Source organism: Elgaria multicarinata, chromosome 8 (assembly GCF_023053635.1).
Source record: "Elgaria multicarinata webbii isolate HBS135686 ecotype San Diego chromosome 8, rElgMul1.1.pri, whole genome shotgun sequence".
NCBI classification, from domain to species: Eukaryota; Metazoa; Chordata; class Lepidosauria; order Squamata; family Anguidae; genus Elgaria; species Elgaria multicarinata.
The window spans coordinates 87,097,733-87,121,090 of record NC_086178.1 but is presented as its reverse complement, the minus strand read 5'-3'; the positions used below and the strand labels follow the sequence as shown (position 1 = coordinate 87,121,090).

Here is a 23,358-nt window from a genome sequence, read left to right as displayed (position 1 = left end):
TGCCTAATCCCAATCTATGCTGAGGTTAGCGTTTGGTAAACAACATCCATATTACCTAACAGAAACTATCTTAAAACCATGGTTGCTGTGGTCTCCAAGGGCATGTTGGCTATGGGGCACTATATAAATGCAACAAATAAATATAAATAAATAAAAGTTTACACAAGGGATTATCCCGGGGATCACCCCACATGACACACAGGGAATCCAGGGGGCAGGGAGGGATGATCCCTCCCTTTCCCCGGGATAACCGGGATGGTTTTAATCCTGACTTTTCCCACACTCTCGGGATTGTCCGAAGACCGCGGGACATGTGGGCAGCCATCCTGGTTACTTCCGAGCTCCTCACAAAGGAGGAGCCAGGGGTAGCGGGAACTTTTTTTTTTTTAAAAAAAAAAAACTTACCTTAGTGATGGAGTGCTTGTGCACTCACTTTCAATAAAAAATATATGGTGGGCTCGACGTCCTCTTCCTCCCGGGACGTCATGTGTCGCATCTAGACTGAGGGAGAGGTTCTCACAATCACCATATCGCAAGATCCTCTCCCTCCTCTCCCTAGGTCTAGACATGAACCAAGTGTTGTGTGATCAAGCCTTAAGAAAAATGTAAATTTTGTATTTCCTAGAAATACGATCCCTACTGAAATAGAATGTGCCACTTTTTTCCTAATTCATTCCCCACACCCCAAAATGATAACAGTTGTACCATAAACACCATTACCCCAAAGAAGATAGCCTACTTCGGCAGAGGTGTCCCAGTGAATAAAACTATGTGGGTGGCTGGCATAGATAAAATACTTTTGCAACAAAAGACTTGCTATTTTAGTCATATTATGCCCCCAAATTAAAATCAAATACCTCTTCAAGGACATCAGCAAGCTTACTGAGTATCTCTTCAGGAAGGCTCTGGAATGTTGGAACACTGTAATAAAAAGCAAGAAAGATTGTATGAGTATTGATGTAATTACTTTCAGGAAGTCTTTATCACTTGAGAAATGTTTTATAAGAGCAAAGCATACGTCTATTTTTTTAAAAAAAATCCTATGAATTAAAACATGTGCAGTAGCTTTTCAAATCTTGAATGCTGAATATCATTTTTAAATTTAACTACAAGCATAAAAGTCTTTATTATCAGACTAGCAATAATAAAAGAAAATACAGTTTTAGGAAACAGAAAATACATTCTGTGTAACCTTTCAAATTTTGTGCACATAGACAGGCATGCACACACCCACACCATGTTGAGCTCTCTCCTTCTCCCCTGTAACATGTAGCATCATTCACCCCTGTGTTGTGACTTCTTCCTGTTGTGTGTTTGTCTATCCTTGCCAGCCAACTACAGTGGTGGCCAAAACTGTGTGCACTTTTTGAAATTTTCATGTTTTGCAACTTTGCATGCTTATAGAAAACGTTCTGTTTCACGAAATTCAAATGTTTATTTATCAATTGAAAGACCTGATTCATGTAATACTACAGTCCTGCTTCTTTTCCTGGTTGTCCAATCAACTTTTTCTTTGGTGCCTTTGCTCTATTTATGATGAACGTACGTACACTTTTAATTTGAGAAATACTTCAAAGAATCGCACGATCTCCAACTGTACTTCTGTTACAGAACAAACAGCAAAACTGATTTTCCCCAACTGGAAACATGACGTATCGCAGCTACTGCCATGTGATTGGTCCCTAGAACAAGGACTGTGATTGGCCAGTAGGGTTTGCAATTCCAATCTGCTTCTTCACTCAATCACACCTGTGTTTGTTTTTAGACTAAAGTAAGCAAAACTTTTTGTACTGCAGATATTTGCATTCTGCTTTTTGTATTGAATTCAGCATTAAATTCTCTTTCAATTGATATATAAACATTTGAATATCGTGAAACAGAACATTTTCTATAAGCATGCAAAGTTGCAAAACATGAAAATTTCAAAAAGTGCCCACAATTTTGGCCACCACTGTATAAGGAACAGAAGTAAAGAGATGCATCATCTCACGCTGTCACAACTCACAGGGTAAATGTTCTTATATAATTGGAGTGGGGGAAGCACATGCCACATGGATAGCATTTTTAATAGCTTCTCTCTAATGTTCACAACACATAGTTCTATCCTGAATGAGGATTGAGAGCTCTACCAACAATAAAGTATTAATGGTTAAAACTGTCGTTCATGATCAAAACAGTTCAGGGAGCAATCCTGTGCCCCTAGACAGCATCTGGGGAGATGTAGGACTGTTCGTTCACCTGACCCTAATCTTTAGAAAGGGTGCTGAGCTGGGAGTCAGGAAACTGTACTGCCTTTCCCATCTCTGTCGTAGCCAGCATGGAGAGAACCTTGGCATCTACCTTTCCATGCTTGCGAAATGGAGTGCAGTGATGGGGAAAAGGAGGCATTCGGGGGGGGGGAGATTGGGGACATGGGGCTATGAGCTATTCCCATCCATCCCTGCTCTCCTTCCCTCCCCCTTCCTGAAGCCTCAACTAGATGGGCAAAATCACCCATATAGCTAAAATGCAAGGCACCTGGGGAGCAGAGGCAAAGTGATATGTGATAGGAAATTGTTCAATAATATGTTTTTTCCCCCATGAAAATGTTCCATTTTTAGAAATACATTGTTTCATAAAATTTATTAGTAACCTAATGAATTAATACAGTACATGTCAAACTTGAAAACTAGAATGGATACATTAGTAGTTAAATTTGAAATCAAACTTTAATCAACCCTTTTCACGTGACTTTCACATGTATGCACAAATTTCTTCAAAAATACTAAAATTAATATGAACCATTTTTAGTGCCTTCAAATCTAAATATTGATTTAGATTTGAAATGAAAGTGATTGCTACAGAATTGTCAGGTCTTAAAATATTTACAAGTAGTCTAATAAAATTAATTTCCAACTAAAGAATCATAGAGTTAGAAAGGAACTCAAAGTTCAATGTAGTCCCGCTCATGTCCAATGCAGGCAAATTACTACAACACCACTGAGGTGGATATCGAACCTCTGCCTAAAAACCTCTAATAAAGGAGAATCCATAACTTTCTGTGGCAGTCTATTCTACTGTCACACAGCTTGTACCATCCAGAAGTTTAGCCAAAATTCCCTTCCTTGTAATTTGAACGGACTGTTTCAGGTTCTACTTTCTGAAACAACAGAAAACGAATCTGCTCTGTCATCTAGCTGACAGCCATTCAAATATTTAAATATGGTGCCTATCATATCTCCTCTTAATCACCTCTTCTCCAGGGTCAACATACCCAACTCATTCAACGTTTTTTCCAGGGTCCTCATTAACTTTGGCTAGATCTACACTACTATTTTATAATAAGAACATAAGAAGTGCCCTGCTGGATCAGACCAAGGGTCCATCTAGTCCAGCACTCTGTTCACACAGTGGCCAACCAGCCATTGGCCAGGGATGAACAAGCAGGACATGGTGCAACAGCACCTTCCCACCCATGTTCCCCAGCAACTGGTGCACACAGGCTTACTGCCTCGAATACTGGCGATAGCACACAACCATCAGGACTAGTAGCCATTGATAGCCTTTGCCTCCAGGAATTTATCCAACTCCCTTTTGAAGCCATCCAAATTGGTGGCCATCACTACATCTTGTGGTAGTGAGTTCCATAATTTAACTATGCGCTGTGTGAAGTACTTCCTTTTATTTGTCCTGTATCTCCCACCAATCAGCTTCAAGAGATGACCCTGAGTTCTAGTATTTTGAGAGAGGAAGAAAAATGTCTCCCTATCCATATTCTCCATACCATGCATAATTTTGTACACCTCTATCATGTCTCCCCTCAGTCTCCTCTTCTCCAAGCTAAACAATCCCAGCTGATGTAACCACTGACAACTGTTGGGGCCCATGACACGTTTCATATACCATTTTCAAACCACTTTCATAGTGTTATATCCTTCTTGGTGTAGATCTGGCCTCACACATCCCATATACTACTTTCATAGTGTTGTTTCCTGCTTATTATTCCACATTATCCTATATAATGGAATAAATGTCATTGTGTGTCCTACGAGGTATAAATGCTGAAGAGGGATATAACGTTACCATGATGGCATCATAATGCTTTGACACAAGTTGCAGATCTGGCCTTTGTCATCCTCCTCTGGACATGTCCCAAAGTTTTGTATGTGTCTAAATATAACTTTTAAACCATACCATGCACTTTATTGATTCTGATCCCCACTAATCAAATTGCATGCACACACACATCAGATATTATACAGCATGAGTTAAATTCAATGATAGCCCTACTTAGAGTAGACCCACTGAAAAGAATGGGTCTCAAGTTAGTAACGACTTGTTTAAATCCATTGATTTCTATAGGTCTAAGGATTAATATTGGATTTAACTCCATAAAATTAATATCAAAAAATGCTTCAGTTTTGTTTATTAAATGGAAGTTAAATAAACCTCCTAAACCAAGATTTCGGTTCATGTAGGGCAGCATAACTTTTTGCAGAAAACTTTTCAGAACATTTTGCAATGTATTCACCGTCCCCCAGAAAACCTAATCACTGTCCATAGCTGAAGATTTTAAAGGAAACAGTTTAAAATGTAAGCTATTGTTTATATTATTTTCAGTGCAAATCTAACGGATTGTGAATAGAAAGTAAAATGGCTGGCTGGCTGGCTATCTATGATTTGGAAAGGATATCAAGCAACGTTGCACAAGTCCATTCTACAGCAAGTGAAAAGATAGATGGTAAAAATTCAAAAAGGCCCAGATCTCTTCTAGACTAGATATTCACACCAGTTCCCTCCCTCACTGTCACTCTAAAGGAAGAGAAAAAATGAACCATCACAGTAAAAGTTGCTAAGTAAATTGGTTAATTTTGCCCCCTGTTGTGCTCTGAATTACAGATTAACAGTCATAATTAGCAGAACCTAGCTCAGCAGATTAATTGTATTGCGGGTAGAAAATCGAATGATTTTTCAACCATTCATAATGGATAAAGACAGAACTACCAAAGGGGATACCCATAGAGAAAAGACTTGTGTGCAGATTGCTGCTGAACTCATTTAAATCAATTCCTGCATCTGACGAACTTTATCTTAATGAGCTATAAAATCCTATTGTTGAAAGCTTAGGCTAAGGAGCAAATGAAGTTCACACCTAAGTAGGGAAAATGGGAGGGGGAAATGTTTAAAGCGTTATTTCAGCAACAGAGCAGATAATTAAGCAATTAGAATTGTTGACTAAGCACAAGTCCCAAATAAATGATATCCCAGAGTTACAAAATTAATAGCATAGTAAACAGGAAGCTTGTAACAAGGATTGTTAACAGTACACATAGGCCCAGAATGTTTCTAAATGACTGGAAAATGTAACATTTTTTAATGGAAAGCATTCTCATACCACATAGACAAAAATCTATATTAAAAAAGAAAAGTCAGTGAAAAAAATACGTAATTGCGAGAATGTATAACCTTAGGAAGAGTATCCAATGACATAATTGCAGAACTGCAAATTATGTTATGCTAGCAAAGGGACTTTCAGTGCAACATCAATAGTGTTAACTTGTGCTATAGGATTCCCCCCGAGAACCCATTGTGCAAGCTAACACTATTAGCATTGTGCAATGCATCCCTTATTCTAGTGCAGTGGAATCTGCATTAATGGGATGACATTGTTGGATGCCACCCTCAAATTCCATACTGGAATCATGAATTAAAATGTGCCTGAATTCCTTTGAAACATCAGCATGATAACTAAGGAGATGGCAGTATTTCCAAATGTTTGGACAGCATGGCCCATCCATAAAACTATCTGGGATGTTCCTGCATATCAGAAGCAATCAGAAAAGATTCACCTTTCCTTCAATGTCAGAGGGAAATTACAATGCTTTGCACTGCACACATAAAAGTTTCTCCTTGGCCATTAAGACAAGACCACTGGCTTTCAAACTCCTTTCCCTCGTGAAACATAAATCCTTAGCATTTATTTGTCTGCTAAGGATCTCACATATATTTGTCTGCCATGAAGTGTCTTCTGTACATTGCAAAGGATATGGAGACTGTTTTAAAGCCAATGTTCCTCACATCATGTACTAAGAATGCAAACTAGAATAGGCCAAAGTTCCATTGCGATTGCAATTTGTAATGTATGGGAATACTCATCACCTTCAGGGACATTTTCCTACCATTCCCCATCTTATCAAGAAAGCCCAGGTTCCCTAGGGCTCATCTACACCAAACAGGATATTCTACTATGAAAGTGGTATATAAAAGGCAGGAGCCACACCAAGCAGCATATAGCAGTATGAAAGCGATATATAGTATATCTCAATGGGCCCCAACAGTTGTCAGTGCACTTCAATACTGCTATAAAGCAGTAGTGTGGCTCCTGCCTTTTATATACCGCTTTCATAGTGGAATATCCTGCTTGGTGTAGACGAGGCCCTAGTTTTAGAAACACAGGACTATAGTTGAACTTAGAAGATCTGCTGATAACTGGGACTTATATTTTACATAAACCATTTAGTATGAATTTTGCTGCCCTGCATATCTTTCGCATTTACCTTAAGCCAGTCATCTTTACAGATGTGTATCAATAATGAACTAAACATTATTAGACCAGAGTATCTTTCCAAAGGGTTGTCCCATAAGACTATTAAGTCAAGGGTTTAAATTTACCTACCTTCACTATTAAATATGTAAGGCAGAAGAAATGAATCCCTTCTTGAATCCCAGGAGAATAGTCACATTGTTTGGTGGTCAATTTAAGCATGTTTAGATCTATTGGACACAAGATTACTTCAAGACTCCAGTATTTAAACATAAAGTTATTTATAAGAGCAGTGGGAGGAACAGTATGCAACATAGGCCGCCTTCCTACAAAAATGCATAGACATCTGAAATGAAGAGAGATACCCCACCCTTTTAAAGCAAGTAACCTGAGAACAGAAATGATGTGTGATAAGAACTGTATGTATAGTATAATTCAGACTGTGAACCCTGAGCAGGTGGATATGCACATTTCTACGTGGCAGCACCAGTATCTAAGAATGATGTTGGCACTAACAAGATGTTACACTGTGTCCTCAGGGATTTCTGCATGGATAGCCTCTTCATTGTTCAAGGGAGTGTAAGGAAATTGAATTTTAACAGCAGAAGCCAATAAACCATGGCCTTTACCAGTCTGCTAGCCATATGGATATTTGTCAAAAGGGACGGGAAAAATGCCAAATGGACAGAGTTTTGCTGTTATCACAAGAGACATGATCGATAATAGTATAAGTAATGACTTCGGGCTCCTTGACTTGAATAATTTTAGCTTTATGGTTTCACTCCTGTTAAGAGTGTTAAAGCACTTGCTTTTATAATTGCTCAGTAGAAATAAGCAGTATAAAAGTTACTTACTTCCTAAAATCTTGTTACGTACTTTTAGGTGGGTCTTGGAAAACAGAATATGAAGATTTTGTAAAGCGGGTACAGATTTATTCAAACCTTATTGTGATAAGGCTGGAGCTATATTGAACTTTGATAACAATTATAATCGATAATAGCTAGGTAATCTCATAGCAAAATATCACAATATATTTTACTTGGTACCAAATAAGTCTGAAAACAAGATGAAGAAATGTGGATCACACATTTTCAGGCATTAACTATAGTAGTGCTTTTCATGTGAAGCTCAGTAATATTCTTTGTGTTTTTGTTTTTGGGAAAAGAGCATTCATTCTTTCTGTGTTTGCTGTATGACAACCTGCCTGCTGTGTTAAAGCTAAGGAGGCATTAAAATTGTTCACAGCCATTTATTCTGGAAAGAGTAAAAATACAATGTCTGCAAAGCTTTTAAAGCTCTGCCAAGCAGGACATAAATATTGTACTCATAAATAAACGCCTTCCATTACCCCACAAACGCCCTATATTAATTTATCCCATATGTAACGTCCATTGCTGTAGACACTATAGGTACTAATTTTAGTTTTTTAAAAAAACAATTTTAAAAAATTGAGAGGAATCACTAGGGTTAAATATACTAGAATATGTTTGGAATGGCTTAGAGGCTTAAAGCATGATCCAGCAACAGTAAAACACATTTAAGACCCATTTATTTCAACAGGAGAGCCAAGCACATCTTTAACTTTGGCTGGTTTGTGATCTTAATCTTTTGCAAGTGGAGAAGGAAGTCCTAGAAATAAAACACGGACACCAGAGCTTGGGATAAACTAGGGCCTCTTTATTTAAATTGTGAAATTCTCCCCTCCATGGATCTGTAAGTAAATGTAAATGTAAAGTAAAAGTAAATGAACAGTAAGTAAATGTGAAATGGACATGTTCCAGTGTCCAGCCTATGGGACAGACAGAGAGGATTAAAACAATTGTTATATTTTGAGTGTGTGTACCTTTTTGCTAGGTTATTAAAAATTATGTAATTGATTTGTTAATGGGGGTCTTACAACGCAACACTATGCATATCTACTCAGAAACATCCCATTGTGTTTAATGGGAATTACATCCAAGTAATTGTTGCTAGAATTGCTTCCTTAATATTATGATAATGGCAGTTAATTATTATATCAGGATGAGCAAGGATAAGAAAGATTTTTTCTTTTACACCTACAATACGTGCATTCCCACTAGTCCTATGCAGTCATTCAGTTTGCTCATGGGAAGGCTAAAAGTGGGAGGGGACATGGGTGTGCACACATGTCCTGCCCTCAATATTCCCATTCCTGCCCTCCCAGTGACTGATCTTCCTGCATTGAGGGGGAAGATCTGAAGGGGCTTCTACTCATGGTCACTTGAGTGTGAGTCAAAGCTTCTATGTGATCCAGAACCTGATAAAAATGTGTGCGGCATCTTCCTTATTGTTAGCTCTCAGTTGTGCATGTGGAACATTTGCATAGCAGTACTCCTTGTTGATTATCTGTATTCCAACAATCACTTCTCATGATTACACTCATAAGATTGTCACTGCATGGGCTGTTGGCCAGCCTACGTAAGACCATTCTTCATGCTCACCACCAGCTAGAAACCAGCATGAGCAACGTCATCTGCCGTACCAAGTTAGTCATAACGATTTGTTTCAACTCTCCGCGTTATATATAATTATGTTATACTTTAATTCTGAGTTTCAGCGTGTTGACAGAGAAAACAACATACTCTTTAAATAAGCTACATAAACTGACTAGCTTTTGACAAATTAGGAGTGGGTCATCAGCTTACATTAGAGTGGATCGTTTTGTACTTCCATCTGATAGCCTGGCCTGAGAGTGATTTATATGGAGATGAAATAATAGTGGAGCCAACAGATGAACTCCTCTCTTAAATGAAGTGTCAGCAGTTACAGTACCGAATGTATCAATTTACCTTAGTTTTGTGTTAGTGTAGAAAGGCTTGATGAGTCCTAAAGCCTCCTCTATATATTAACATATATCACAAGTTTTTGTTCTGTCTATAGAATCAAATAAACAGCTATAAAGGAAACAAAAAGTTTAATTCTGAATGGTTATTTCCTGCCTTGTTATATTAAGCTCTCATTTAAGTAACTAACACAAAAAAAGCCTGTGGTTGTTACTTACTATAAAAGGAAGAAACTGTAGTCACACTAAGAATATGAGCTACAACTAGACTCCATTTCAAAGGTTGACAATGGACTTCACCACACCAGGCTTTTTATCCTGCAATATACCAGGGCTTGTACTTCCAGACTCTTTGTGGGATAGATCAGCTCCTTTACACAGGTGGACACATGCTTTGAACCAAAGACTTCCTATCTAGGTAAATTCTATACATTTCATTATACAACTACTAGATGGCAGTATTGATATATCGCATTAACATCCCTTATCACTTTATCTCCAATCTTTTTGAAAGCAGGATAATGGGGGGGGGGAGCGTGGGAGACATCCTGGAGGTTGACGACATAATGTAATTGACCTGCAAACTTCAATGGGTGGCCAGTCATGGAAGTGCAATAAGTCATTGGTGTATAAATGCTCAATATGATTAGAACTCCTATCTCCATTAGTTGAAGTCTAGCTTCAATAAATTCTCAGCTCAAGTACAGCACCAGAGTGAACTTTGTTCCAAATACTCTCACTTTCTTTGATAACAACTCAATATGAAAGGCACTCTTTTCTATTTCTTCCCACTTTGCGAACTTTGAGAAGTAGTATGTTTTTAAAACAGCTGCTGTGATGTTAAGTAAAAGGGAAATTAACTAGTAGGTATGTAAACTTATTAGATCTGTATATTTATACATAAGTATGTGCAGATATACATATAAACACTATAAGTTTATCCAGGAATAGTGGTTGTAAAGATATCAGTTGTTTGATGCAAAAAATATAACTCATTCAGAGCTTCATTATGTTATCTGCTTTGGAATGTTATATCAATTAGGAAAAAGAGTTTTTCATATTCTATAGCTGAGATTTGTCATGTTCCAAGGAAGCAATTTATGCACAAGAAGAAGAACAGCATATGCAATCAGATCTTTCTGTGATAGTCCCCACATTTTTGGAATGCCCTTTCCAAGGAGGTACATATGGCCCCTTGTTTGCTGACCTTTACGCGGATTTTAAAAACCATTTTTATTCCATTCAGCGCTTGGTTAATTTTTGTGCTTTTAACTGAGATTTTATTTGCTGCTGCTATCTTATTTGTTATATAAATTATTATATACTTAACGTTATCTGCTTTTTTAGACTTTGCTGATTTACTTTGCTTTTTAAAATATAATATGCTTTATGAATGTTTTACTCTGAAAAGATGGATAAATAAATAAATACAATTCTTTTGACTATAGATTTAATAATAATAACAACAACAACAACAACAACAACAACAACAATAATTCTTAACCGCCTCTCCGTTTAGATTGAGGTGGGGAACAACAGTAAGTATAAAATACATAAAACTGAATTAAAAACATAGTATACATTATTAAAACATCCTAAAAACATCCTAAAATTCCACTGCTGGAATAGATCAGTCTTTATAGCTTTTTTAAATGCTAAAAGACTGTTAAGTTGACGAGTCTCCTCCGGCAGGCCATTCCACGGTCTGGGAGCAGCAGAAGAGAAGGTCCTCTGGGTAATACTTGTCTGCCTAATTTTGACAGACTGAAGTAGATTCTTCCCAGAGGACCTGAGTGTGTGGGGCGGATTGTACGGGAGAAGGCAATCCCGCAGGTAGCCTGGACCCAAACCATGTAGGGCTTTAAAGGTATTTATTTATTTATTTATTTATTACATTTCTATACCGCCCAATAGCCAAAGCTCTCTGGGCGGTTCACAAAAATTAAAATCATAGTAAGACAATCAACAGGTTAAAAGCACAAATACACAATACAATATAAAAAGCACAACCAGAATAAAAACCACACAGCAAAATTGATGTAAAATTAAAATACAGAATTAAAACAGTAAAATGTAAAGGTAATAACCAACACTTTATACTTCACCCAGAAACTAATTGGCAGCCAGTGAAGAGATTTTAAAACTGGTGTAATGTGGTCACCGCTAGGTGTACCAGTGTATCTGCAGCAATTCCTACCCCTGAAAAGGCAAGAAGAACATGCTCCAAAAAATTCTTTAACTTGTGCATAAATGTTTCTTTAGATAGCAAACAATCACAACCATAAAATACTGAAAAAATAGTTTTGTCCTGCCAATGAGGACCTCGTCCAGGGCAAATGAACACCTAATCCCCATAAAATCACCACAGAATACACATTGAAGAAAAATCCCAAAACCTCATCCACTTAGCATTTTGACACTGTGGAGATAATAAAAACAAAATCAGACAAGCTAAAGCTCAGAATCACAGACAACACTAGCTTTTTCATCTTAGTGAATGTCAAAGCTGTTAGCAGAAACAAAAAATCTCCGACATGGAAAGGCATCACTGCATAGCAATTTTCTTTTCTTTTCTTTTTGGAGACAAAGCTGGTTAAATATGAACAGATAGTAGCCATACAAGATATTAGAGATACGTTAAATCAATAGATATGTCTGCCACATATCAGCATAATATATAATATATAATATATAATCAGCAGAAATGTATCAGCATAACAATATATATTTTGGCCATTACTTCAGCAGGAGAAATACAAGTCATTTGTCTCTTTATTTTTTAGTGCTCTGAAACATCCAACAACTTACACAAAGAATTGTATACTTTTCCTAATTACAAAATTATAATTTGAATATAATTAGCATAGCCTCAAAGCATCTATAAGTTTTCCTTTGGAATTATGGTCAGAAAAAAATGGATAGGGAAAAATGTTTAAAAAGAAATTATACTTGTATGGCATACTTAGCTTCCTGTTGTGGATGGGGTAGCACGCCCTCTGAAGGATCAGTTGCTCAGTTTGGAGTTATTTCTGGATCCCCTCCCACCCACCCCGTTTGGGGAGGCTTACAGCCAAGGTGGAGTCAGTATCGTAATGTGCTTCTTGTGGGGCAGCTCTTGAGGCTGGTCTGGAAGCTGCAGCTGGTGCAGAATGCTTTGGCTAGTGTCAGGTCAATGATACCTGACCTAATGTCAGGTATCATTGACCTGACAGCCAGGCTGCTAAGTGGGACAACCTACCAGCAGTACCTGTGCTGATATTACCCCTCGCAATGGCTGCCTGTTTGCTACTGGGGCAGGTTAAAGCTTTAGATGCTAGTATGTAAAGCCTTCAACAACTTGGGACCTAGTTACCTGAGAGAAAACCTTGACCCTTGTGGACCATTTCAGTCCATGAGGTTATCTGGCAAGGCCTTCTGGTGGTGTCACGTGCTCTGGAGGTTGTCCAGAGTAGGGCATTTAGTGTGGTGGGACCCTCTATGTGGAATCATTTATTTATTTATTTATTTAATTTATATACCGTCCCATAGCCAAAGCTCTCTGGGCAGTTTACAAAAGTTAAAAACTAAACATTAAAAAGTATATAAAATTTAAAACCATCAAAAGTATAAAAACAACAGTATAAAACAACAGATAAGACATATGCCAACTTTTTTTGTTTTTTTTTGTTTTTTTAGGTGGATGTTAAAGACATATCTATTTATACAACTCTTCCTGGTGTAATTAGGCTACTGGATATTTTATTCTTATGGATCTGTAAATATAATTTATTGATTCTATGTATTAGTTTTAGAAGTTAGATTTTTATGATTTGCGTGCTCCGTTTTGAAATCTGTAGGTGTGGGTGGTTTACAAATACCTGCAAATAAATAAAAATTTAAAAATGGTTCCATATTTCTTGAATGGCTAATATGTAGCTTCACAGACCCCTCTGTCTGAATGCTGTTTTCACTGAGCAGTTCAATTAGTGTGGCAGGATTCCCTGAAAGCTGTTGCTTGAATAATTCCTCTGCCTCCCGTCTAACATATCATAGAACAAGCATCCGCTTGTTTATATAACCTGCACAACTTAAAGGCCAGCCTAAGCAGAATGCATCAATAATTGATACTTGTGCAGAGAGAGGAAGAATACCAACTTTGGGATTTGCCCAAGGCAATAATATACTGTCAGCAAGTCTCTTGCCTATTTTAAGAAATGTCATTGTATTTGCAATCTTTTCATATGCTGGGTTTTCAAGTACAGCTGGAAAAGTCATCATTGATTTCTTGTGCTGCAATTCAGGACATTTACCTTCTGTGAATTCCTTATAACTAACAAATGGTTTATGTGTTTAATTCAGCATTTAAATTTAATTATTCATTATAATGATAATATTATACTGTGGTGGTGATGATGATGATGATGATGATGATGATGATGATGATGCCTGGACCTCCAGACCAGTAGACTATAAGTCTCAGGGGTTGCCTTATGGAACAGCACATTGAACCTCAATGCCAGCACTTACCACACCCCTGGCTTTGCTGGTGGGCTGGGGTGACAGTTTTGCACTCAGCTCCTGGAGGCAAGAGGAGGCAAATGGAATGGCTGCAAACCCACTCACCCAGGATGAAACTGGCTTGCTGGTGAAACTGGTGCCTAGTTGACAGAGCTGCATAGGGATGTTTGACTGTGTGAAGAGAGGGGGAGGGGCAGGAAAGGAATAGCTTATTCTGACCCTGATCAGATGATCAAGTTGGTTAAAGGGTTAAGATAGTTTAGTGTGGCAGGTACAGTGAGGTTTCAAGTGGGAAGAAAAGGGAAAACAAAAATTTGATGAGTACCCTATGGAGGCTTCCTCAGCATTATGAGGGCCATGAGCATTATGAGGGCCATACTTAGGAGGAAGATTGCACATTTGCCTTAAATTGAAAATAATTCACAACTAGTGATCTTTCAATATTGGAGTAATACGATCTGCCTGCAATACTGGATCTGATATTACTGCCTCCAATATTGGAGGTAATATATAGCCATCATGACAGAGAGCTTTGGCTATTGGGCAGTATAGAAATGCAATAAATAAATAAATAAATAAATAAATAAATAAATAAATGCAATAAATAAATAAATAAATAAAGTAGCCATGGTCTCATGAAGTGGTTAGAGTGTTGGACTGGGATTTGCGTGATTTGGGTTCTAGTCCCCACTCGGCCATGAAACTCACTGGGTGACTTTGATACACTCTCAGCCTAACCTATCTCCCAGGGTTGTTGTGAGGATAAAAAGTAGAGCAGGAGGAACATGTTAGCTGCCCTGGTTTCCTTGCAAGAGGGAAGAAAGACAGGGTATAAGTGTTAAAAAGTAAGAATAAATGAATTTATCTGATGCTAGTCGGTCCCCAGCACTACATCTTGTTATAGCAAATGCTACAGTTTAACTATGTGCTGTGTGAAGAAATATTTCTTTTTTTATGTCCTGAATCTCTTGCATTCAGTTTCATGGAAACTCCTGATTCTAGTTTTATGAGAGGAAGAAAAACTTCTCTTTATCCATATTCTCCACACCATACATCTTTTTATATATCTTTCTATGTATCTCCCCTTCCCTTTCTAAGCGAAAAAGTTCCAAATATTCAGTGTAAGCTTTCCAGGTAGGGGAGTTGCTCCAGCCCCTTCATCATGTTGGTTGTCCTTTCCTATCATACTATTTGCTACACATCAGTTGGGTTCACATAGCGAGAGAAAATATGCCACCATGGCTTATTTTCTCTCCCAGCACATGCCACCTAATTACCATAATTAACCTCTCCAGGCATAGCTTGTCATCTCTAGAACTGACGAAGGTGGGTAGCAGTAGCAGGGATGGTTTACAAACCACACCACAACCTTACAAGAAGTCATGGGATACGGTGTGGTTTGTAAAACACCTCCGCCACCCACTTTCGCTGGGTTCAGGTGTCCATAACCAAGCTGCACCCAGCGAGGGTAATTATGGCAATTAGTCAACACATGACCACTACACGGGGGCCAGGAAAATAAACCAGGATGGCTTACTTTCCCTCACTGATTGTGTGAAGTTGGTCATTTTGTCTGAGACTGCCCTCAACAGTGACACTGGTGATGATGAAGAAAATGTACAAGTACTGGCCAACGTCATAGACGTTATCTATGATAATAATGGGGATGATGACAACTTAACTTTTTTAGCCCATTTGCCATCAAACGTACAGGACATGGGGGTTACACCTTGACTTTGAACTTTGCATTGCATGTTTACAATGCCATTATTGGGACATATGTATACCTATCCACCTGTTTAGTTTTTAACTCATTGTCCATATGATAGTTACACTTACGACATTAAAACAGGCTGAAATCACCAAATGACAAACAAATATATGAAAAATGGCTAAGACACATATTATATGAAAATCCCCATCATTTTGGAAATTCCCAGGAATGACTGCAGGGAGTGACTCTGACCAGGTGTTCCTCCCACTGCTACATGATTTACGTATTGGACCATATGAAATTTAGTCTATATATTCCAACCTTTCCCAACCTTATGACCTCCAGATGTGTTAGACTGCAACTCCCATGATTCCCAGCTGGCATAGGCATTGTAGTTCAACACATCTGGAGAGCACAAGGTTGAGGGAGGCCTGAATATTATACTGTGCTACAAATGAATGGTTATTCTCACCATCTGTGCTAAGCTATATGAAATGATCCTCTAATATAACACCAAATGGTGTTTGTCTTGTGCTGAACGATAAGCTGAGATCCTAGAAGTAATTCTAACTTTAGGAAGAAACTGGTAGAAATGTATTACAAAGTAGAGCACCCGCTCCAACTGATATGTCAACCTTAATTCAAGGAAGTATTTGCATTCAAGGAAACACTAAATTAGGTCACATTCTAAATGCTACCCAATGTGCCTTAAGCACATTTAAAATCGCTTCTCTGTGTCAGGGTCATTATTTGGCTAAGGCAAATAATCAGTATCACAATATTGGCTCAATAGGTGAGATTTGGCAATGGCTTTGCAGTGGCTATTTATTAGCCTTACTTCAGCCCTCACATAAGCAAATGTTCCAATTCAAAGGCAATGACCTGACAGCAGAAATAGTCTTTTCATTCAGTTTTTGCCAAGTCTATGCTGTGTACATTCTAATTAGATTATTAGAAGGTGTAATCTACCCATTCCACAGGGGAAGCACTGCTAGCCAGGCCAGACACTTACAGTTTGCCAAGGAATGAATAGAAGGAGGCCCATGAGAAATGGAACTAACTCCTGGATGTAGCCAGCCACAGACCATCAGTTGGACATCACTGCTTTAACTCAGTCTAGGAATGTGAACCTTTTCACTCTGTTTCCTAGCCATGGACAATTCCTGTACAAAGCACTGTTTAAAAAATGAAACTCTGAAAAGGACGTTTAAGAAGAATATTTATTTCAGTGTGAAATTCTGCTGAGTGCCAGGTTCTATGAGAAGGTAATTTCATTTGGAAGCAAAAGGAATTGTGTCCCAGTAAATGTCCTTATATTTGGGGTACTGACCTACTACATTTGACAATACTAGCATTTTATCATCTCAGATTGGAGTACATATTCATGTTCTAATCTTTAGAATGCTGCTAGCTGTGATGCACAATTCCTTTCAAGTTACTGCCACAAGCAAGATGCTGAACTAGGAGGGTGCTATCCTTCAATACTGTTCTAATGTATGTTGTATCTTCGGCTTCAGTTGGTGACTTTTCATGTTACACATTAAAGAAATGCAGGAGTTCTCAGAAGTCATGCAAACATCTCAGCAAAGGCACTCATGAACAGCAGTCTTGCTGTTCATTCCTGGTAGATTACCACAGTGACTAATCCACCCCTTTTGCCACAGTGAAAATGAGCAAATTGGGCTCCCCCTGATTTCACAGTCAAACCCCAATCACATTTTTTTATAGAATACATTATGTTAAACATACGGTTTCTGATAAGGTCCTATTTGGACTTTGCTTCTTTCCTTTATACTTATTTTTCTATTAATTGTATATACTGATCTGTGTTTAAATTAATACTTTCTGATAACCTAGTTCATCAGCCAGTTTAAACCCTTTAGAGAGAGCTAATTATACATATTTTGTGGCAAAATGCAAAATATCAAATCAATTCCAAATCATGCTCTGTACTTTTAGATGAAATCCTGCTTTCATGTAAATTGATAGGTCAAAATATCTGTCAATGTACTTTCAGAAATGACAGAATTTAGCCATCACTTTGCCATTCTGTACAGAAGGCTTTAAAAACAGGAGAACCGATAGTTGCTTAAGAAGACATGGTTTAATACAGCTATAGTAGTTCTTTCATACCACTTAAAAAGTTAGTGAAGTCTTGCACTTTTTACCAACAAATTATGGGTGGATTTAATCACTAAACATGCCTGGTTTGGTATAAAGCAGATTTTAATTCCCACTTCCCCATATTTCTAATTTGCTTTCCAATAACATTTGGAAACAACATTTGCTTTGAGTTTATTAAGACATGGCTTCCATAATCCAAAAAGTAGGGTTTCTAGAAACTATCCAAAACTTTGGTTTATCAAATGTTGACCTCTAATTTGTGAATGGATGTGTATCACAGTTCTTTATTATTGACTTTCTTACATCCTCAAGACAACAAATATATCCTTGACTAGTAGTTTTCACCAGCTAGATACCAGCATGTCCACCGAGGCTATTATAAAGATTATTCACTTGGGTTGATTTGCACTTTTTTTCAACAGTTCTCACTCCACAAGCATGCAAGTTTTTTTAAGGCAATGTTCCCATACTTCCAGCACACAATTATATTAAATATGAACCTAGCATAACTGAATGTAAGGTGAATAGTTCTCAAATTACCAAGTGACCTGTATCACTCCTCTGCCCACCCACACACCCAGAATTAAAATTCTGTGTACTTGTGTAACTACAGTTACCGAGATTCCCTGGGCAAAGAGAATGACTAATTGAAATAACTAGTATAGATATGACTTTAAAATTAATGAGATTTATCTGAAAGCTAAATATGTAAAATGGCTGAATTTGGATGCAATGACTACCTAGTTTATTAAAAAAACTGTGTTGTGAACAAATCAGGGAGCTCATAACCACAGTTTGGGCATTTCCACTGCCAGCGGCAGCAGCTAAACAACCCTGGGCTCCAACTTCAAAGTGTTTAGAAGAGACACATCAGAGTTCTGGTTTTGAACAGCACACTAAACAATCTAGGGACAAAGTGTCCCTGGGTCATTTATTCACTCCTGCTGGGAGGAGGAAGAGGCAAGTGAGAGCACGCTAGCTCATTCAACACAACCCTTGGGTTGACGCTGCTAACCAGGTCATTATCTTCAGTGTAAAAGAAATACCATAAGGATCAAGAAGTAGATTCTCTGAGAATGAGAGCATGAGTGACAGACAGACAGACAGACACATGTACATAAGATATGAAATAGCATGCCATCTCAGTTAGAAGTGTGTACCATTAAATAAGAAAAGTGTTAATATCAACTCAGGCTACAAAAGCAGGATTAACTAAGTGGGGCTGCTATTAATTATTATTATTATTATTAATTTATATAGCACCATCAATGTACATGGTGCTGTACAGAGTAAAACAGTAAATAGCAAGACCCTGCCGCATAGGCTTACATTCTAATTAAAACAATAATAAAACAATAAGGAGGGGAAGAGAATGCACCAAACAGGCACAGGGTAGGGTAAAACTAGCAGTATAAACTCAGTATGAACTCAGTTCATCAAGAACACAAAAATAATGTGTGACATTTAAGAACTGAAGTTGAATGGGGTACTTCAATATGGCAAAAAAAAAAAAATTAACGGCCATTGCATTAGGTCACCCTCAACATTCTTTAAACTGGATATTAAATCATTGCCATAGCAACAAAGTTTCTATTGCTTGCTTTGTTTGTTTGTTTGTTTGGTTTTTTACTGTTTGTGGTCATTATTCTCAGTATACTATTTTGCCCGAACCAATTATAGCTAACCTTGAAATAGAAAAGCCACATATAATTGTATAGGTGTACACAAAGTCACTTCAGCCCCATTCCCTGCCCTGCACAAGAATCAGGTTAATAATAATAACATGGCTCTGGCTATTCATTGAGGAGGAAGGATGGAGGAAGAGGGGGAAATCATTTATAGTTTCATATGGTATTTATCCATTCCAATTGCCTAGGGAGGTTGTGGGTTCTCCCACACTAGAGGGCTTCAAGAGGCAGCTGGACAACCATCTGTCAGGTATGCTTTAGGGTGGATTCCTGCATTGAGCAGGGGGTTGGACTCGATAGCCTATAAGCCCCTTCCAACTCTGCTATTCTATGATTCTGTGACTGTGCCCTCAGCAGTTCATAGCCCAGATTAGTCTGATTTGGGCTGAACTTAGACTATCCTAAAACTACTGTTGTATTTTTATCATGGAATTTAGTTATTGAGAAGAATGGGAGAGAAATCTGTTTAATTCACTTTTTATTACACATTGAGCTAATTTCCAATTCCTGAACTAACATGTAAACCAGAATGCAATTAACTTTACATTTTTGCTCTTCCCCAAATTTTGTGATAGCCTTTTCTGAGCACAAATGCATACGCAAAGAAAAAGAGCATACAAAAAGGAATGGGAAAGCAGTTGCAAAAAAAAAGAAAAAAAGTCTGAATTCTCATGGACACAAAAGGCATCCGAACTGAATAATAATAATAATAATAATAATAATAATAATAATAATAATAAATAAATAAATAATTTGCAAACTGATGCAGAAATGGGATGTCGAAACTTGTGCTTTAAAAAATGAGAAAATTATAGAAAGCAAAACAGGCAGATTTCCCCAACCCTAGCTATCATTACAATCTTCCCATTTACTCTTCTGACTCCATTTACTCTTCTGTCCACATACAAGCTATAGGTTACAAAGACTGTAATGAGCAAAGGAGAAGACCAATAAGCAATGTCTAAGCCTGGAAAGAAACTTTGAATCATTAGCCTTTTGAAGATCCCATTATCACTAGCAAGAAAGAAGTAAAGACTAATAGTATAAAGAGAGAGAGAGAGAGAGAGAGATGGACTGGTTGGAGATGACAACTCCCCTAAAGAAGAAAAGGAGACAAACATGATCAAGAAAATTAACAGTAATGTCTTACATTCCCTGCCTGATCAAACACTTCAGTATTTCAGAAACACAGGCTAAAGAGAACATTAGGTCTTTCTTGATGTTCCTGATATGACACACTATGGTAATGTTCTAACCCACAGGTTAAAGAGCTTTATACTGAAGAAAAAAGAACTCTTTAATTAACTTTCAAAGCACTGCCAGTTGTTTATATATGAAGTGACATCCTCTAATCCTCCAGTTTCTCTCCTTATCTCCCTATGATAATTAATTACCAATTGCCCAGCCACCAGAATATTCTATCCTTGCAATTAGGTATTTGATTGGTTCAGGTTCAAAGGGTGTGTGTTTTGCTAAATATAATAAATAGTTTTGAAAGCTTGAAGAATATTTCTTTTCAGTGCCTCCCATAATAATATAGTGCTGGATTTGGCCTGAGTCAACTGTGCTTCCTGGGAGGAACCAGGAAGTAGAAGGGCAACACCCACTGTTTCCGGCCTGAGGAAAGAGAGGCCACTGCCTAGAAGAGCTCAATGGAAAAGTTTTGTTTAAATATAACTTAGGTTTGTTTGGAAGACATTCTGTGGGTTAACACATCAAGTTGAAAACATGCAGGAAAAGCCAACAGGACAACATAAACAAATATATGCAACCATAATCCTGGGGGATAAAGCATTACCATTTCAATTAGACTCTGGTGCCAGTTGCAGTATTATCCCCATCCACTGAGTGAACCCCAGTATTCCACTGGAAGACACTAATCGGCTTTCAAGAATGTATAATCACATTACATCAAATCCAGTGGGAAAATGCAAACTCAAAATTTCTAACCCAAAGACAAACGAGAAATACAAGGTAAAATTTATGGTTGTAGGTGACCAGACAGGAGTACCACTGTATGCCCTGAGGGTGGTCCAGGCTATGAAACTGATAAAGGTACAATTTCAGAACATATAGATAATAGATAGTCTAGTGATGGAAAATCCAGATGAAGCTCGAAGTTAAGAAAAGATTCATAGAGATGTCTTTTGAGGAAGAGGGACAGCTAGTTGGAGTTTACAAATCAGAGATAGATACAAGTGTGAAGACACTTAAATTACACAAGAGGAAAGTACTGGTAGCTTTAATACAGCCTCTGAAAGAAGAGTTGCTAAGTCATTCAACAGGTAAAGAAAAGTACAAACTAGATAAGCTGTCTGGTGGTGATTAAAAAAAAACAATCAGAATATGCATAGATCCAAAACTTGTAAATAAAGTACAGAGAAGTCATTTTCCATTGCCCACTACTGAAGATATATTGACAGATCTGTCAAAAGCAAGACTGATCTTCCTCTTTAATGTCAAAAAGGGATTCTGGCATATTGAGCTGAATAAAGAATTCAGTTATTTGACAACATTCATCACACTCTTTGGAAAAGATCCCTAACTAAGAATGCCAGTGGGCATCAGTCCTGCCCCTGAGGTATTTCAAAACATGTTGACACAAGCTTTGGAATTTGAGCAATAGTTAATGATGTGCTGACAGTGGGAGAGGGTGATGACCTACTGCATTCACAGCAGTATGTAACTATGATTGAAAATGGATAGAATTTCTGGGGGGGAAATCCAGACTTTGGGTCATGGAAGTATTGTCTATTGACCATTTGCTGATCTCAAGGGCTTTGAAGGTAGATCCAGAAAACAGAAGGGCTATTCGATACATGGCAAGAACCCAAATTGACAAGGGAGTCCAGAGAGTTCTGGGAATGACCAACTATTTAGCTAAGTTTTGTAAACACCTCTCAGAGAACAGTGAGATCCTGAGGCAGTTGACACATTGAGAGACACTGTGGGAGTGGATGGAGCAACATCAAGATGCATTCCAAAAGGTAACGAGACAATTGCAACAGCCCCCATTTGAAGTATTACAATGAAGAAGAGCCATTAATGCTTCAGTGGGATGCATCAGAAACAGGTCTAGGGGATACCATGCTGCAAGAAGGACAGCCAGTTGCATTTGTGAGCAGATCCTTATCAGAAACATGTTTGGGGGAGGGGAATACAAATGCTGGAATAAATAATACAAAATGCTGGAATATCCAATTCTATTAAAACATGTATCTACAAACTTTCTATGAGCAGGGAATCCTTTCTACAGCAATTTGGGACAGGCATAGGGAATTACATAAGTTTGTTACAAAGAAGCAGGAAAATGCAACCAGAACAGAAAGGGAATATTTACTACTGGTGCGATTTTGTGATGTGGTTACCAGTGGCAAAAGAAGAACAGGTGAGCACATCCAAGATAATCAAACACCCGAGTAAACAGGAAAGAGCATACTAAGCTAATTGGCATTCACTGAATAAACTGTCCTTGGGGCAACCTGCTAGTTTGCTCTTACTGGAAAGTAATTAGATTGGCCTTGAAAAATATGTCCTTGTCCCAGATTATTACAGTAGCTGCTGCCATGATACAACTGCCTCTCATTTGACCCAATAAGGCAGCTTATTTCATGACAGGAAAATATAAGGCAAACCAAGATTTTGGAGAGGACTTCATAGCTCGCCTGGCATCTATGCTATTTTGACCAACAGCAGTTAAAATGGTCCAAAGTTAAGGAGATCTAGAGTAATGTGTATTGCATGAACGTCTACTGAGATGCTCCATACTACTTCTTCTGTAATGGTTTTAGACTCCATTATCCTGTCATGCTCTCTAGCAATGCAGCTTAAAGAAAAGAGACCTCCAAAAAGTCAGGGACTGCTGCTGCTGAAAAACAACACTCTGTACACTGAAACATATTATAGAATATGATAATGAACTATAATGGTCTTTATGTATGAAATTCAACATACACATACATATGACTGTAATGAGCCACTATTTTATCCTATTCAATTTACTTGCATG

General features: G+C 37.9%; 1 protein-coding gene across 1 annotated transcript in view; it reads right to left on the bottom strand.

The window, feature by feature from the left end:
• PRKG1 (protein kinase cGMP-dependent 1) overlaps nt 1-23,358 on the bottom strand; it is a 705,793-nt gene that overhangs the window by 220,494 nt on the left and 461,941 nt on the right. Inside the window, exon 5 of the mRNA XM_063132952.1 lies at nt 858-921. Coding sequence (XP_062989022.1) covers nt 858-921 — 64 coding nt within the window. The remainder of the gene's footprint in view (nt 1-857; nt 922-23,358) is intronic.